Source organism: Pygoscelis adeliae, unplaced genomic scaffold, assembly GCF_000699105.1.
Source record: "Pygoscelis adeliae isolate BGI_AS28 unplaced genomic scaffold, ASM69910v1 Scaffold380, whole genome shotgun sequence".
NCBI lineage: Eukaryota > Metazoa > Chordata > Aves > Sphenisciformes > Spheniscidae > Pygoscelis > Pygoscelis adeliae.
Genome location: NW_008823912.1, coordinates 100,335 through 120,135, shown reverse-complemented (window position 1 = coordinate 120,135; position 19,801 = coordinate 100,335). Strand labels below are relative to the sequence as shown.

Here is a 19,801-nt window from a genome sequence, read left to right as displayed (position 1 = left end):
GACTAGATGACCTTTAGAGGTCCCTTCCAGCCCAAACTATTCTATGATTCTATGACATGCAATTATGGACACAAAAGAATTTCTCTCCCTGCACATTAAAAAGTAGTAACATGTATACTTGTGCTCTTGTTTGTCTGTAGCACTCTCTAGAGCCAAAGCTCCAGTGCAAGATGTAATCTTTTTTTCCTTATCGGTATATAGTTTGAAAGAGAACTGCGACATATAGGCCAAGCAGACATTGGCAAATGTTTGACTATGATTAATTTCTATAGTGTAGTCCTTCATTTGCAGTAGTGATATACCTGGAGTGAAAAGTCCACCTGCCTCCTGTGTTGGCATACATGGAAGTCTAAATCATTAGTGAGTGTCCCCACAGTATCTCTTCCACTGGGGACTTCTTCAAAAAATGTCCACCAGCTTTAATGCAATTTCATTTGCATTATTTGAAATACACAATATCAAATAACATCCTCTTACTGGCCTTCCCTCTTTCTTCCTTGCTGGTATTCTACTAAAAGTGAATTTAAGTAATCTTTGTGAATACCGTTTAGATACTCTCCTTTCTCTTGGCTGCCTAATCAAGTTTTCCAGATTCTGTTTAGTTACTCCTTGCACTACAAAGTGTCTTAGTATACAGCATCTACTCCAGACATAATTTTTCTTTTGAGATGTTTTTGATGCTAAATGTTATTTTTTTTAAATTGTGAAAATTCTAAAAAGATTCATTCAAAAAGTTCTGTTGCAGGTGTTAGATGTCATAAACCAAATTTTACCTTAAGTCATTTTTGCAGCATCATGTATCGATGTCTACTGGGGAAAACATTTTTCCCAAGTCCTGCACAATTACAGCACATCAATTCAGGTCCTACATTTGTCTAACATTAGTTAATATATAGATGTCAATGTTTTAATGAGCAAATATAACTCTTTTGTGGATGATTTATGTTAGGTATGGACATACACAGATATTATGATAAGCATTTATAAATAAGGCTTTGTGGCCAGTGTAGCCACCTTAAGAATTAAGGATGGATACTGATAGATTAAAAAGTGTAACAAGTCACATACAGAAGTTCATCTAACTACTATTCTGAAAGTGATCTAATGTATAAAATTACTCACTCAAGTGGCATTAAAAACTTATTTTTAACATGCTTCTAACAAAAAAATTGTCTACTCTTCAAGTGTATGGGTGTATATACATAGACATATGTATGTTATATATGTTCCTGTTTATACTGACATATTCATTAAAATTGTTTTCTATAATGTGCATATTTGCATCATAGTTTGTACAAATAATATATGTATATGTTTGTATGTGTATCTTGCAATATACCTACCTGTGCAAAGTGCTATGTCTGTACTCCATCACATTTACTGCTTATTAAAGCAGCAGTCAAAAATATATATTTGTCAGAAGAGAAAAAAATCAGCCCTTATAGGACTGAAAATAAATTAGTGCTGCTGAATTATATGGTGATGCTAGAACAAAGTAACAAAAGGCTCCATAATGGCCCACGAGGTGCATATCAACAAAGCTCAATGTACCTGTCATATGTTCTCTCACAGACACCTTGCACACTTCATCAAAAAAGAGAATATATTGTAAACAATAAATAGCATTGCAAATATCTTTAATTTTTTTTTCATACCAAAAGGCTACTAAATAACACGGCACAGAATTTCTCTTAAATTTTTTAGGAACAAGCTCCATGTTTTCTAGGGATACATAACTTAAGGTCTGTCTCTTCATGCGGCTAATACACATACAACATATTGAAATAAAACAGCATGTAAAAAACCCCTTGATATCCAAAGTTCAGTAATAGAGAAGGCAGAAGGAAACCAGGCTCACTTCAAGGTAGAGATTTAATAATGTAACTCTTGTGAACAAATATTTATTCCATGCTTAGAAATTGAAATGCTGAAAAAATAGCTACTATAACTTTAATATAAGCCATCAAGCATGGTTCATACAGTCTTATGTACTGTGACTAGAAACAAACAAATGTTGGGAGGTTATCCATCAGTACTAAGCAAATAAACTGTAGTCTTTTAACATTCAATGTAACTTCAGTAATGGACAAGAACAGTTATTTTATTAGGGTTGACTTTCTTGCTTTTTTCCTTTGTCACATTTTTGTTCTTTATCCTCTGTGTCCTCCCCTGCCTTTCCCTTTACAGTTATAAAGCCACAGCAGTTGACAAAGGAAATTGTCTTGGACCATAATTCTTTTGTAGTAAAACACTCTCCAGAGATCGGTAACACAGTAGAACTGAGCATGAACAAGATCTTAATCCTACTCAGTTCCCTACTGCTGCTATTGGTATGGACAAAGTGTCATTTTGCAAGAAAGCAATCTTTCTCAATTAGGTATGAGACAAACAGCCAAATTAAGGTGTATCCCAGGTGCCCAAAGACTCAATTACTTTTATTCTTGAAAATAAGGACCTACAACCCATCTGCTTTTGATTTAGACTTGGAGGAGTATCAGTTATTTTAGTCAGATGACAAAAAACATTAGCTTGAAAGGTGTCCATTGAAATTTAACATAATTCTGCAATATATATAGTATAAAAAATTGCCTTTAAAAGCTAAACAGAAGAAAGATTTAGTCAGAATATCAAGAAAAAAGGAGGCAGTGTTGGAAAGGTACAGCTACAGATTTTTGAAGATGCGATGGAAAAGACAACAAAGGGATTTGCTGAAACTAGTATTTGAAAAGTGACGTCTGACATCTTTTCCCTAATAAAGATGTTTCTTTAATTTACTCCACCATTTGCATGTGGTCTGAGGTGTCGCTGTCTAATCATTATAAAACACTGACAGACTCTTTCAGGTTTTTTCCAAGCATCCTACTGAAGGCCAAACTTCTTTTGCTATTACATAATAAAACCTGTATGATTCATGTCAATGGAAAGTATAGAGAAAACCTGTATTTGGTGATGTGCACTGGCAGGTGAAATGATGCCATTGCAGTATGTGGTGCAAACACTATTTCACAAGTTCATTAATTGTAAATGATATTTTTGCAAGAACAGAATTGGTGCACAGGGCATAGTCCAATATGGAAGAGGCAAGACCGTTTAATAATAAATTGACAGTAGTTCATCATTGAAGCCATAGGATACAAATTAATTCTGTTCTGGTTGGAGACTCTCATGTTGACAAAACACAGCTTTTGTTTCCGAGTGCCAATGCAAAATGCCCTGTATATCCTTGCTAAATCATATAAGTATGACAGGGCCATGGACTAGTCAGACACTCATATTTCTATGCATATTCCTTGGACTATGGTAAGTAAAAATACAGACACCTATTTATTCTGTGTTTGTTTGGTAATTCAGTCTCTGTTTAGGGTAAATCAAGCTCCTTGACCCAAAACAAAACAAAAACCCTAACCAACACTCCCAGTCATGCCCTAAACTAAGATAATTATGATGCATTGCCACTTTTCCTGATACCATTACCTAGATGGGAAATGATTTTGTTTGATGACGTCTCATCAAAATTTTATGCAGTTTAGTCCAGGATTCTGAAATTATGGGAGTGAGTAGCAAACTGACATATGATATGAATGTGAAAATATTTTCTAAGGTCCCTTGCAGAATATGTGTTCTAGATTTAGCACTAGTGCTAAGAATAGAAGCAATATAATTGTCTTCATTTCTGTGACTGTGGGGAACATCAGCAAAGTATTACAGGTACTGAAGTCAATAGCTTTTCTTCCATGTGCCATTTATATATTGTGTTTATGTCCCATCTACAAAATAAAAATAAGCAGGCAGAGAGCATCCTTGGGTAATTATAGCAAAATAACACTAGCAGAAGATAATAGGCAGTAATTTGGTTACAAAGACAGGAACAAATGAGTCCTAGATGATTACTTATAAATAAAATATTTCTCATTAAAAAGTATTGGTGGAGAATCTTGGTCACAGATATGTCAAAGGAAAAAAAATCCTATTAATTTCAGTGAAGACAGGATTTCTCTTTTTGCTTATTTCTTATTACAATAATTTAATAGCACCTCAAAAGAAGTCTTAAATCTAATTTGTCAGCTTGTCTGTGCTGTTTATTTGTTTGCATTGCATTCTGGTATTCTTTGAAGTTAGTTTTATTAAATGGTATAAAACATAAAAAAGCAGCCTAAGCGATCTATGAATAATAATTGGGAAAAGGAATTATATCTTATTGGTTGTTTTCAATGTTATGCATGATACATACAGTATTTGTTCAATGAGATTGTCTTCTTACAGTGCATTTCTCAAAACATGGATTAACTATGTCAGATTTTCCATGACCACACTGGATGTATGCAAATTGTGAAGCTGGTGGTATTTTCAGCATATGCTATTACCTTGGTCCCCAGCTTCTAAATTGGACTGCTTGCTGTTATTCACAAGTTCTGGTTCTACTCATGGATTGAGAGTTCCCTTTTAAAGGCAATAAATAGTGTATACTGAGTTCTCATCTTGGTCTTCCATCAAGGCATGATAAGGTTGTGTGCCTTGACTTGAGAAGTGTCAGGGCCCTCACAAGTAGCTGATGTCAGCATCTACCACAGAATCTTTTTGAATTTGGTTGCAATTTGTGCTTTAAAAGGAATTGCCACATGGTCCACCTGTCAAATCTATTTTAGGGTAAATGAAAATCTACTGCTTCCTAAAAATACTGTATATAGTCCTGTAAAATATTCTCAGTGATGCAGGTTACGCACAGTTACTGAGGATTATACAAGAAAAGCACTTGAAGAGAACAGGCTGCTTTTATTAACTAAAAGAAGCCCTATCAGAATGCATTATAGTGTGTTGAGCTCAGTAACACTGCACCTTCAAACCAGTAAGTACTTCTGCTTACATTTTATAATTCCTAAAAACTGATTTAGGAATAATTTATATGACACACGTTTAGTTTTTTGGTAATTTGTGAAAAAGCCAACGTGTCTTACAAATGTACTTATTGCTTAGAAGTCAATCTATACTTGTACAAAATCAGTCTATATTTGTACAGAATTATATCAACCTATGTTAACTCTCTGTGGCAAGCATTCAACAAATGGTTCTGAGGAACTGTGATGTTCAAAAACATGAAAAAATCATTCAATTGGTTTTGACAGTGGTATAGATCAGTATCCCCAAGGGTGCCTATTCCTAATGCAGGAGAATTAGCCTCTAAAATTAGAATTCAGAACAGTCAGCACAGCGAGCACTGTGACACAGAAGTCAGCCTATAGGAACATGAAAGATAACAACATGTGAAACTCTCTCTCTCATGTGTTTATGTCACTGCTATAGCTACACATCTCTATGAAACTGGGTGCTTACAGGACTAGGTCTTGCTTCTCCTTTCTACTTTTGCACTATGAGATAGTCACTGAAAAAGGATAGGTCTGGTCCCTGTTCACTGCTTATGCACTTTGCCGTAATAGAAGGTTCATAGAAGCGTTTAGGTTGAAAAAGACCTTTAAGATCATCAAGTCCAACCAATAACTAACACTGCCAAGTCCACCACTAAACCATGTCTCTAAGCACCACATCTACACATCTTTTAAATACCTCCAGGGATGGTGACTCAACCACTTCCCTGGGCAGCCTGGTCCAATGCTTGACAACCCTTGCAGTGAAGAAATTTTTCCTAATATCCAATCTAAACCTCCACTGGTGCAACTTGAGGCCATTTCCTTGTCTTATCATTTGTTGCTTGAGAGAAGAGACTGACACCTACCTCACTACAACCTCCTTTCAGGTAGCTATAGAGTGCCATAAGGTCTACACCTAGCCTCCTTTTCTCCAGGCTAAACAGTCCCAGTTCCCTCAGCCGCTCCTCAGAAGACTTGTTCTCCAGACCCCTCACCAGCTTCGTTGCCCTTCTCTGGACATGCTCCAGCACCTTGACGTCCTTCTTGTAGTGAGGGGCCCAAAACTGAACACAGTAGTCGAGGTGCAGCCTCACCAGTGCCGAGTACAGGGGCACGATCACTTCCCTACTCCTGCTGGCCACACTGTTTCTGATACAGGCCAGGATGCCATTGGCCTTCTTGGCCACCTGGGCACACTGCCGGCTCATGTTCAGCCGGCTGTCAACCAACACCCCCAGGTCCTTTTCCGCCAGGCAGCTTTGCAGCCACTCTTCCCCAAGCCTGTAACATTGCATGGGGTTGTTGTGACCCAAGTGCAGGACCTGACATTTGGCCTTGTTGAACCTCATATAGATGAGGTGAAAATGAAAAGAAAAAAAAACCACCCACAACATATGAAACCACAAGAGGAAGCAACGTAGGTACTGTACAGTAAGTACAGAAGGTACTGTATTTTAGAAGAGTGATCTGACTGCTGGTCACAGCATTCTGCATCATCTGCTACACATGCAAAACATGCAGTTCTGGCTACACAGGGCAGCACTTCAGCTTCTTTGGTAGGAGACAAAGAATTAAATGAGTCTTACTGGGCATATGCTTGACTAATTCACCCAATTTTAGCTCTCTAGAATTTGACATCTAGTTTAAGCTTGTTACACTTCTAATGTAGTGTGGTACATTGAGGTGTAGACACATCCAGAGTGTATCAGAGTGAACAAATATTCATCGCAGTTCAAACCAGGATGAAGGAACTGTTGTTCAGAAATTCTCTAGAACAAAAGAAGTAGCCAGGATGACTAGTTTGAATGGTTGCAATACTTTGTAACCCTGACTTGATAACTTAAAAGTCACAACGTTTCCCCACTCTTATTTTTGCAAAAAGAACCCTCCTTCATATGGACATCTTGGGGAAAAAATGTGTGCAATTTGTTGAAAATCACTCAAAAGAAACATAGTTCTTTCATTTGGGAATCATTTCAGGGATTGTCAATGGCATTTTTATTCCTTACACTTTAGATGAAGAGCGTTTAATAGTCTCTGCAACGTATGCTGTTGAACTGTCCGTTCTAGGAACTTGTTTTAATATCCTGATGGAAGAATTGCATTCTTGTTGGGGTTATTTTTGAGAAGGATTTCATCCCCTCCACGCTATAGACCTGATTTTGCAATGTACTTAAGTAAGAGCCATTGTTAAGTAGGGCTCTCCAAAACCGATGTTATGCATAAACTGAAGCGTGTTCCTTAATCATGCCTGTGGTTTGGTGTGACTGTCATTCTCTTTCCTCTGAGTGGGAATGAAGCGAGTGGCAGAACTGCATGGGAAATGCCAAAGTGCTGCAGTTCTGTACATCCTTCATCTTCAGTCAAACTTAATCTGATTGGGAATAAGGCCAGGTACCCTGGGATTTTGCCTGCCCATCTAAGGGTCCTTGTTACTACTGCACCTCTCTCCTGGCCTCCCCATACATCATCAGAGAAGATAAAAATGATAGCTCATTTCTTTGATTCTTGTTCTCCTGAGATAGAGGGACCATCAATGCCTTTTATATTTCTCATCTAGGAAATGACATGCTTAAATAGATTTGCTGTTCCTGCAGAAAGGCAACGGTCTTGATCTTCTGACAAGATTTGTTGAGTTACATAGGTCTGTAAAAAAAAGGAGTTTACAATGTAGGTAGAAAAAGGAGTTTACAATGTAGGTAGGAAGTATGGCCACCTGAATGGTATACTGGATTGTTTTGGTTTGTTTTTTTAACTCACTGTCTACAGGACATAAGTAAACATCATTGATCAAACAAGGTGAAAAGAATTGCACACACTTAGAGATGAGGGAAGTAATTCTATTTTCTGTAGCACAGATTGGTGGGCTCAGGAGGACAGCATTTGAAATAAATATGATGTAGTTTCACATAAATTGCCAAATTCCTCTAATTTATCTGAAACAAAATGTCATTAACACTGTTTATGGTAGATGGGAGCTCACCTCTCACGTACACACAGAGAATGAAAGTGGTGTTGAGATTAGTGTTTTTTTTTTTATCTGGAAGGGGTAAATATATAGGGAGAATTTTGGGAAAATTATTCTAGCACTTGCTTTTTGTACTGTGCACAGTTAAGATACTGTCCTTTTGGGCTTTTTCCTTTTCAAGTGCTAAGACAAACACAGCTAACTTTATTTAGCTTGGTGCAGGTTAGAGATTTTTGCCAGTCATTAACATAAAAAGATCAACACGTCCTGAAGCAAAGGGACCTGCATAGATTTAGGACAGTTAAAAATTTGACCTCCCTCATAGTCTGTTTAATTTCAAGTAGATACTAAATCATTCATAGATACAGACAAAGGGCACAGATGGAAGTGTCATCCTACGCCACTGAGATGAAGTAGTTTACAAACCCTTAGACAAAAGAAAATGGAACAGCACTTCTTCCCTTAAGTTTCTGTGTTGGGCAATGCATGTGAAATTAATGTCTCTTCAAAGCAGCAGCACAATGTGAGTGAGGATGACCTTATAATTATGTGAAATACTACTGAAATCACAATGAAAAATGTTAGTGCTTCAAAATATCTGCAGGGTGGGAGGAATATCTTTAAATGTGGTTGAAAAAACTTACAATAAAAATAGCTCTTTTCCACTTTTAAGCAAAGTAGTTTGGAATTCACTTTTTTCTACATAAATCCACATTAGATATAAAAAAATAGATGTTTTTCTAGCCAATTGTAAATTTTATTAATTGCATGTTTATTCTGTAGAGCAATGTATTTTTTTTCAACAAGACATAAAGTAATTCATAATATAATTACTTGAAAGTCCACAGATATGCTTAGAATTAATGATCTGCTCGAATTCCTGATTAGAGCTCTCATAAGTAAACTCAAAATAAGTTCTCATTACAGGGTTTCCTTTTGTTATTTTATAATTTAAAAATAGATATTTGGTTTTAATTTGATATGCCCTTTATGTTACTACAACTAGATTTTTTATTGAGGAAAGAAAAAGAGAGGGCTTCTATGACAGGTTGTCACTTCAGATGGAGTGGAGGGAATCCACAGATCATCAGTGGAAAAAAATCTTTGTTTTTTGGCATGACAATGAATTTACTAACCCTGTCTCTTTTTGCTTAATCAGGATTAAATATAGATAAGTGAATTTCAGAGTAAATTTCACAAATGTAGTCTGACTGATCTGAATCAGACACTGCCAAAGTATAATACATCCATATGATCAAAGGGACATCAGACCACATAACACTAAATTGATTTAATTATGTACCATAGAGGGGTTAAAAATTCCCTTGGAAGGAAATCGGCTATTTCTAATACAATTTTCAATGATAACTACGCTGACTTACTTGTGTATGGCTTTTTATGTTTCTTTTTTTTTCCTCTAGGCCGTACTTTGGAGGTACAAGTTTTCCCAGCTCAAAGGTTCTTCAGATGATGGGAAGAGCAAAATCAAATTTTTGTTCCAAAACCAAGATACTAAACAAATTGAAGCAAAGGTAAAAACAATATATTGTTTGTTTTATAAAGGCAATATATGGTAAAAGCAGTTATCAAAGCAGCTAGGGGAACAGAGGAGTAAATTAAACTAAATTACTTAGAAATATTACATTAATGCACAAAGTCAAAGAATACAAAGAAAACCAAAGAAATTCCAAGACAAGAAAACTGAAACAATTGCTTGGATTTTTGCTAGTTTAAAGTCTTTTGAAAAGTGTAATTATATTAAAAAAATAATAAAAAACAGGACTTTCTATATATGGTTTTAAGCACGTTTGCCAGCTCTCCTCTGTATCATTTTGATAAAGCTGGCTGAGAGTTTGAAAGCCCTGTTTTTCACCCTTTATTCATATCATGAAAAAATGGTGTAAAATATATCCTTAAGTCAACCTGGGGACAAAATCCAGCAAATGTCTAAAATCAGTTTTTATTTCTCAGAGCAAGAAAGTGTGGATTAAACACATATTCCCTTACAAGACTGAAGCTTTGTGTCTGTGTCTAATTCAAAATCAGAAAAACTGTATTTTCAGTTGTGCTTTTGATTCAAGAGTTAATTTATGAAAAGAGTAACCCTGAGAGATTTATGTTCAGTTTGATCTATGTCTTTTGAGAATAGGGCATTTACTCTCCCAATGTGTGTGAGGAGAAGTGATTTCCCAGGATCTTTGATAACTAGAACTGCTTTAGAGTCTGAGTTGAAGGTCTTTGACTAGAATGCCAATTTTTGTGTAAACCTAAAGAGTATTTTCTTGGCCATCTTTAAGTCTTGCTTTTGAAGCATTTGCTATACCATTTTTCCTGATCGTGTCAGAAAGAAAATTGCTGAATGAATGTGATAACAATACGGTTCCATGGGCAAAAAAGAAATGGTTAAATAAGTTGTTGTCTAAAAGGGTTAAATATGCACAGTATAATAAAGTATGTAAAGAAAAAAGGCATTGTATTGGGGGCAGTTGTGAGTTTAAATGCAAATAGCTACATCAAGCAGCTATTTTTCCTTCCTGCATATCTCTTTATGTTTGGTATCAATTATTTTCTACCTAACAGCTATTTACTTGATTTTAAATGTTGTACTCAATACAATAAAGGTATGTAAAAGCTCCCATTAAATCAACAGCAATGAAATGTGGTGGACCGTGGCTTTCAATACCTTCATGTTCTGCTACATCTCAAAGATAAATATTTTCTTACTTCTGATTTCCTTCAGAAATTGTTTTAATAATACAAAATTTGTTTTCATCTCTAATAAGAAAACATAACTTAACAACCAAATGTTGTGAGGATGATTTTCTCTTAAGCAAATAACTGGAAACTTTTATCATGCTTCTAAGTATAGCTGAAGAATGAAAATCATCATTATTTTTCTAATATCTGTCTGTTATTGCTGTTATATTAACACATGATTTTAGGACTAAAGAAATTTCATAGGAATCCAAGAATGGGACAGTGTTTCTTTTTTTTTTTTTTTTCAGTAAAACTAGAATATATTTTTAATACTAAATTAAATTTAAAAATATAAAAATGAAGTATGAAGTCTAGATTTTGAAGAAGAAAAATTGTTTTCATCAGAATGTTTTCATGTTTTAAATTAAATCTGTCATGCAAGTCACTTTATAAGCCTTAGAGATATCTTGGTACCTTTATTGTACCTATTGTTATTCCCACTCAAACTGAATAGAGTTTTATTTCTAGGAGATTTCATCTTTCTACCTTTTATCAAGGTAGAAATTTTACTTTCTACCTTATGAAGGCAGAATATTATACAAACTTGCTAGCATGTTTATTAATATGCTGTCATGTTCCCTGGTTGCTTCTTTTTATTATAAATTTAAATTTTCACATTGATCAATTTGGAAATAAAAGTTTGTTACTTTTAATTCATTTTCTTGGTGATCAAAGCATACCAATTATATCAGGATAAAAAAATGTCAGATTGTGTTGTCTTTGGAAAGTGCTACATCATTTATAGTGAGCACTTCTATCCATTCCAATTTGTTTACATATGAAGTATGTTGCTTAGTCTAAGAAATATATATAAATGTGGCTATCAAATGAATGTGAAGATTCTTGGGTCATATTTTTTCAACTTTGTTTAGTCTAAAATTCTATGGATAGGCCCCTTCAGTATCCTTTAAGCTTTTCATGGATTTAAAGCACTATTCAGCATGAGAAGTGGAACAATCTAGCCTCTATTTTTTGGACTTTATTACCATTACAGAGTTAGAGGTATAGCTATTTGGGGAACTCTTGAGTCATTAGGAAATGTTAATCAGATTTTCAGAAATGCTTGTAATGCCAGATTTCATGCATACCGTATGCAGGCTTCATTTGGAATCAGATGATGGGAATTTTGTAAAACATCTGTTAAAGGTTGTGATGAATATTCATAGACACAGCTATCATCACCTGTTAAATGCAGCTCTATGCTTCAGATGGCCTGGAGACCCACTGTTGCAAGGGGAAATACAGCGTAACATTTTCTTTCCGTAAAGATAATTTTTTGCTAGTTATATTACAGGGGGAATAATCAGAATACAGTGAAATGAGAGCTCACAGCTGAGAACAAAATCAAAAATCTGAGGAGCCATTGCCCCAAAATATTAGGGCTCTTCACTTCTGCATTCCCAAGCAGTAATGTGGAAGCAGGGCATGGCCGGTAGCTTTGATACAGCTTAAGCACTTAAAAAACTTAAGTGCTTTTTTTCCCTTCATCGTTAACACTAACATACTCTACGCAGAACCTGCTATGGCATATGCATACCTGATCTGAGACTCCTGCTTTTCTTGCCTCCAAGGTCTGTTTTCCTCCATCTCCAAGTTTCAGCTATGGCACTGACGGAATGTGTTAGTGCATTTAATGCACTATAAATCAGTTACTCCCTGCAAATGTGAGGTGGTCTGGATATAGGGTTTTTTTTGTTGTTTTTTTTTTTTTTTTTAATAAAATTGCTTTCATCATGGTCGATAGCCAGCCGAATATGAGCCAGCAGTGTGCCCAGGTGGACAAGAGGCCAATGGCATCCTGGCCTGTATCAGGAACAGTGTGGCCAGCAGGAGTAGGGAAGTAATTGCCCCCCTGTACTCGGCACTGGTGAGGCCGCACCTCGAATACTGTGTTCAGTTTTGGGCCCCTCACTACAAGAAGTACAGTGAGGTGCTGGAGCGTGTCCAGAGAAGGGCAACGAGGCTGGTGAGGGGTCTGGAGAACAAGTCTTCTGAGGAGCGGCTGAGGGAGCTGGGACTGTATAGCCTGGAGAAATGGAGGGTCAGGGGAGACCTTATATAATTCCTTCCTCTAAAAATATGAGTTATCAAAATCCAAATGCTTCCTGTCTTCCTTCATTTACAATGCTGCACATTTTGTGTATCTCATGCTATCCCAGATGTGTGCGATTATAGCAAGTTATATCTGTGCAATAATATCCTTTAGCTTTAGAACACTTATTAATTATTTATAGAATTAAGAGTGTCAGAGTGCTTAGCTATTGAATTTTGATCCAAAATTTAGATAAATTTGTTATTATTCTAGAAATACATTCAGACTTGCAGATGGACATTGGTTGGGAAAAAATAATTATGCAGCAGCATTTTAAATTTTAGCCATACTGTCTTCATAATTGTGCAGCATCTCTTCTGTATTCTGGTGGAATATACAGAGATATCACTGTTAATGTTAGAAGAATCTAGGAAAAATACTTTTTGAGAAAAATTGCAGAACCACATCCATTCATCAGTCAGCGCTTTTTTTTTTTTGAGAAACACACTTGCCACCAGAGTTTATATTCCTAAGTGATAGAAAGTCCTTCACTGACACTGACTAACTAATACTTTTATAATGCTGTCAAAATTTTTTACAGTGTGCTTCATGCCTGACTTAACAAAACTCAAAATGGCATGCTCTGAGACACACAACGTGTGCTATGGATTTAGTTACAGTTTAACCAGGTATATTTCTTTTCAGCTTGAAAATGATTTAAAATATATAAACATTTGCATTATTCTCTCAGATAGTGTTTAAATACTGCCTTTTTTTCTGTAAAGACTTTGTACTGATGCTTTTGTTTGGCTTCTCTGTAAGCAATATCGTGTTACTATAAAGATATATAGTGTAGTATAAAAGAAGTGTTTTCTCATAGATTTAATCAAATCCAGTCTGAAGAATCTGAACAGTAATTACCATAGGTCACACCAGTAGGTCTATGGCAGGGTGCCTGGATGCGAACACCTAACTTTGAAGATCTCTAAGGCAAGGTCTAAGTGGTTTCTGAGAAGAAAACCACTTAGGGGCAACATTAATCACTGATACCCCTTAGACATTCCAATCTGTAGGTTATTTCCCAGCTGTCACTCAGCAGGAGATATTGCACAGATTTGCACAGTCAGACAGAATTTTTCTGACTGAGAGCTATAAAATAGAGCTGTCGGCTTGGCAGAACGTGCAGGTAACGTGTCCCTCTCCTTCGTTCTTACTGAGCTATTGGACTTGGGTGGAAAAAACTTGAGCACAGAACGGCAAAGCTTTCTCCTCATCTGTAAGACACAAAGGGATTCACCGAGGCACCTTCCTGTCTAGTTACCTATCTATTAAGTTATTTGTTTAGCTATAGTTTAATGATCCATTAGTGTTTCTCCAGTGTCAGAGCAGCTTCCAGAGGCTAATACAAACTCAGGTTTGTAATAAACTCAGAGTGTTGTGCTCTTCAATTTTACCTGGTTAAGTATTGGAAATTATATAGAAATTGCTTTATATTTTTCTGACAAAAATGAAGAGTATCTTAAATCTATGAGAGATCCTGTTGAGAGAGAGAGATATATGCTCCCAAACATAGCAGTATGTAATGTATATAAAAATCAGCATCAGCACTGTTTTTCTTATTACATGTAATTTCCATTTGAATTTCGTAAGTAAACACAGCAATCGGTAATTTCTGTGAACTGAGAGTTTCTGTGCCTTGTAAAACATATGTTTAACTTAAAAGTTACACTTCAGGCTGTGCTTTCACTTTTCTCAACTTGCAGGGCTTTTTCACAGCTCAACAGTTTTGTCAGAAAAACTCAGGCAAGGTCACACAGCTGTGCTGCATCAGGTTAGCTTTTGTTCACAGACTAGCTGAACCCCCAAGCTGAGTGTTCCATAACCGAAGTGAATACAAAAATCAGCACATCAAGGTGAAGATCCAGTCAATTGTTGTTGTCTATTTGAATATGGAGAACAGAAGAGAGCAGAAATATGGTCTCAGCAAAGGAAGAAGTGTAACTTCAAGGATTTAGCATTAATACTTATTAATTAATTAATACTACCTTAATAGTAATTAATGCCAATTAATTTGTACTTGAAATTATCTTGTATAGTAATCTAATCTAAAACAAGACAAGTAGTCTGAGTCACTGCTGTTGTAATGTGAGCAAAATGCTCACTTTCAAGTGTTGCAAGGTGTCTTGATGGATGCTTGCACCAGTTTTCAGACTGACGTTTCTGCTAATTTCAAGTATATTCTCCAAAATATAATTTTAAATTAATCCTTATTCTTAGCCTTGAGGGTTTTTCTGTGAGCATCACAGTGCTCTTCAAATTTAGAATATCATCTTTGAATGGATTTTAAGTATACATCCTTAGGATTTTTACAGAGTGATTGCTCAATTGCAGTGACTGCATTCTGAGTTCATATTTCTGACCTGTGTAGGTTTGTGTGATTCAATTTTTAGTTTCCCCATGTCTTGCACATGGATTATCTGTTTAATATCTATTTTAGATCAGATTCTATGCTAATATAGAGAGACCATGTAACAACACGTCTGATGAAAGAACAAATATCTTCTCATATCAGCAGTTTATATATGGATGAAAGAAAAGATTTTTTTCTAACCATATATGAATACTTACAAACTTACAATTGCTTGATTTTGTAGATGTATTCTTTATGTAGTTGTATCATTATATATTACAATAAGAGTTTGGTTTTTTTTCATCTGGGGGCACTCTCTTTCTGTTTTCTCTTTTCATCCCTGTCTTTTCAATCCAGACTTTCTTTGTGAAAGGTTACTAAAATTCCCATACACTTCTGACCATGCTCAATGACTGCATCTTTCTCACGTACCTTTCTGCCCATTTACATTGCCCTCAGCAGAAATTGTGAATGTTCAGATCACTAATCTGGCAATGTCTGATATAATAACAGCAATGTAGGGTGAGAGCAGTTTGATCAAGAGAGAGCTTAGAAAGACAATTTGAAGACCAGAGGGTACACTGATATTCCTAGGAGAGTAGGGTCTTAGGTGAGGTGTACAGACAACAGTCTGGAAATTGGAATAATAGTAAATTGTGTACTTGTGCATGGACAAGTAGCTGTGGCTAAAGTTTGGATTTCTTTGATTTTTGGGGACTCAGATCATTTGCTTTCCCCTATTGGTAGCAACTTTAAAGGCTTCACTGCATATTTCTTCAGGTTTCTTAGGGTTTGCCTGTTTGTTTATTTGAAACTTTATCTGAAGCTGGGTGTGCAATACACAATACCCTGCCTAGATGAAAGTGTATTCAGACAAGAGGATGACTGACAACAAAGTATACATGAAAAAAAAACGGGTGGCTAAGCATGCACAAAAGCTTGTGGGTTCCCCTCCATCTGCTGGCAGTAGTGCAGACCCGTGGGCAGCTAAAAGTGCAAGTTCTCAGCAGAAGTGAGGGAATGTTTTGTCTGTCAGCAGCTCTACATGAAGTCTTATCTGTTCATTAAGCTTTCTTGTGATTAGGCTAATCTGCCAGAAAAGTGTTACTGATACATCCCGTTCCCATCAATCAGGCTTCTGTGAATGGAGCTGCAGCCATTAATCAGACCTGTATGTACTCACCACATACCAGTCATCCTACTGTGCTTCACATTGCTTTAATTTCCAGTTAAATATGCATGTCTACCTTGAAATAGGAATAATGTTTCATGGCAAATAATAATCTAGCATTTGCTGACTTCTTAGTGCACATCTTTGCAGTCAAGGTAATTTCTGCGTTGCATCATTACTATTAATAATAATAATACAATGGGACCTTCAGAGGCTGTTCTGTTGCCTCACACATTTTCCTTGAAGGTCCATTGAGCAACGGATCTTCCCAATGTGTTACTGTTGCAGAAACACCTGTGAAAACTGTTGGTAATAATTGTACTAATGCACTGTGAAAATTCAGTGTCCACTAGCCGTAGTTATGATAGTAAGAACTTTCAGCTAGTAGGGTTACCTAATTGACTTGAACAATTCTCAAACTGTAATATTTGTTTTAATAGGCTTATTCTATTGAGACATAGGGGGAAATGTCATCTTTCTACAGATAACACACGGAATTGATATTACGAGTATTTCACTGTTCCACTAAATATTTATTCTTTCATCTTAAGCTTCAGTTTTATTTTTATAGTACCAGAAGTATAAATAATATTGTATTAATAAAAAGGAGTTAACTGAAAAGTAACTTAATTTGAATGACTGATAGTTCTTATTCAGAAATAGCTTCCATAATTCCTTGTTTCCTCATCTTTGAATTTCCATTGTTTTCCTCTCTATGATAAATTTTCTTATTTGGAAATTTGAGGGAGGAAATAAATGTTTGGCATAGTGCTAAAATTGCCCTTCTCCCAATGTTTAAAAATGAGAACATCTCTAAACAGATTTTTTTTTAAATGGACACAGATGGCAGGTTTGTGAAACTTGGCATAAACTTTATCTTCTTTATTGAGAATTGGTAGTTAGGGGAGTTTAAAGAAGCTCGTGGGATGTTATAAATTCATTTCTGAGCATGTCTGAAGGACATCTGCTCCTGTTGTAAGAGAGCTGAACAAAGCTCCACCCATTCAGTACATCACTGGACACTGCACATGCAGCTGTCTGCTTTCAGACAGTTGTTCCCCCTTGCACATGAGGGATTTGTGAATGTCCCCATGAATTACGTGAAGCAATATCTTCCAAGAAATCTCAAGAGGCAGAAAATTCCAGGTTAAAGCCATTTTGAGAGATCTAGCAATTTTTGCTGAATTTACGACATTATCAATATTCTTCTAAACAAAAAAGCAAAACCCTTGGCACTACATAACCTGGAAACACCAGCGCTGGACAGAAAGACAGATAGAATATACCACAGATATCTATTACTAGCTTCATATTACAATGAAGAAATCTGTATAGGCAGTGAATCAAAGCAGAAAGATGGCAGCTCTGCACCACCATCCCTACACTCATATGTATTCAAACACCTCAGTATTTGCTTTCAAATATAACATATCTATTGATTAAATGCCAACTCCAAAAACACATACTGAAGATAACTTAAAAAAGATTGATCAGATAAAGTCAATTGGACACAAAGGAGCAAATTTATATATATAAAAAATGTAGTTTTTATTTATTTCCTCTGTAGTGGTGTCTGAAAGAGTCCCAGCTAGTCTAATCGCATGCTGGGGAGCTATAAAGAAATGTAAATTCAAGTAGAAAAAGAAGGACTTTGTCTAATATTGCTAATAGGTTTAAAACATGGAGTCTGATCCTTTTTTTGGTTCAATAACAGTAACCCTGTCAATGAAAACAGATCCAGAATATCACTGTGTGATAGTAGCACCTTTTGAAAATGTGTCTTTTTCTTCTTTTTTTTTTTTTTTTTTGGTTAAAGAATCGGCATAGGTAAGATAATAACTACCAGTGAGAGGTACCGTGATGAACAAATGGAACGTATGTGGAACTCAACTGATCTTTGTGGGCACATTGGGTATACAGTAGTAGTCCAAAGATGTGTAGACTGTTATGGTGCAGTCATTCAATTTCTACCTAAATTCACCTGCAAAAGTGCCAGATTTGCATTAACCTGAGGCAAAAAAAAAAAATTATATAGTGTAACTTTCCTTCCCCTTTAGCTGGTAGGATCTCATATTTCTATGGAGGCACTTAACTCAGAAATTTGTCCGTCTTAGCCTCCAAACAATTATTTACTGAATGGGGATAGCTCAATGTCTAAGTCTCCATAATGGAGAATTGTCAGGCACATTAACAGAATTACATCAAACTATTAAAAATTATTGCTATTTAAATAGCGGTTCATTCCCGGGTATGTGTTTGTGAGGTGTTCTTTTATTTCATGTTTAATCTTTTTGTTTTCACTTCCAGGAGCTGGAGTTTTCCAACCTGTTTGCAGTCCTTCACTGTATCCATTCATTCTTTGCAGCCAAAGTGGCTTGTTTGGACCCTTTGTATGTAAACAGTCAAGCCACGGCTTCTGCTGCTCCCACAACTTCTGGTACTGGCAAATTAAAGTACACTACTTGACATCTCACATTACAACACTGCCACTTAACAACAAGACATAACAATGTATAAATATTCATAAGATGTAGACCTTTGGTGAACCATGTATGTGGAAACCAATCCTGGAGGCAAGACATCTTGCAGCATCAGCAGATAAATGGTCACGTGGGATCATAAATTCATCTCTGTTCTGCAAGACATCAGTAAACAATCCTAGTCAAAACCCCAGAATAGGATGGATATGCTTTTAGTATGATCTATTTGTACTTACATAGTGCTTTAAGCAACACTGGAAGCAAAGGAATAAATGATGAAATGAAGCACTTCAGTATTTAATAAAATTTTCAAATTGCTGTAATAATACACAAATATAATTGTCATTTTCCTGTTTTCAGATTTTTTTATGACAATATACTAAACTCTGAGTATGAACTTAATACCCTATCATTATATTATAAATGACATAAGAGCAAGCAACAAGCATATAGTACTTGGTGACAAGGAGATAAGCATGAAAAGGCATTTGTGTATCTCCTCAAATAAGAAAGCACTTTAAGCACTGTTGTAAATCCATACTTGTGTCCATACATGGAGTCATGCTACTTTTTCTGTTTTGTTCTTTTAGTCTAACAATAGCAACAACAAAGATATAGCCATATTGGAATGATACATTAAAAAAAAAAAACAACAAAAACAACACAAAAAAAACCCAAAAAACCAAGCCACAGAAAGCAAAACCTTTCCGTAAGTCCCTCTTCTTCAAGTAAAAATAATGTGATATGAATTTAATTTTAATTACAAATTAAGTGCAAGTGTGTAAAATATCATGTCTGCTATTTACTTCCTCCTTTTTTTGGTCAATAATTAAATTCTGTAAATCTAATAGTCTTTGTTCACAAGACTTAGCTGTTGAATTTGTTTCAGAGACAAGCCACCTAATATATTGTTTCCATGTTTAACCTTGATTTCACATTATAAGTAGAACCTCTGTTCCACTCAGGCTCTCAGCAGAATAGACATTCTACATTATACTTGAAAAATTAGTCCATCCATTGAATTCTTAAAAAATTCTTTTTTTATATATTGTTAGTAAAAGACAGGAATAAATTAAATAACCTGTAAAGAATAGATGACAGAATGTGTAATGTCTTTG

General features: G+C 35.7%; 1 protein-coding gene across 1 annotated transcript in view; it reads left to right on the top strand.

Moving 5' to 3' along the window:
- The window catches only part of SNTG1 (syntrophin, gamma 1), a 168,313-nt gene extending 149,549 nt beyond the window's left edge, over positions 1 to 18,764 (top strand). Inside the window, exons 16-17 of the mRNA XM_009335222.1 lie at positions 9,255 to 9,365; positions 18,511 to 18,764. Coding sequence (XP_009333497.1) covers positions 9,255 to 9,365; positions 18,511 to 18,669 — 270 coding nt within the window. The 3' untranslated portion in view covers positions 18,670 to 18,764. The remainder of the gene's footprint in view (positions 1 to 9,254; positions 9,366 to 18,510) is intronic.
- The last annotated feature ends 1,037 nt before the right edge of the window (positions 18,765 to 19,801 follow it).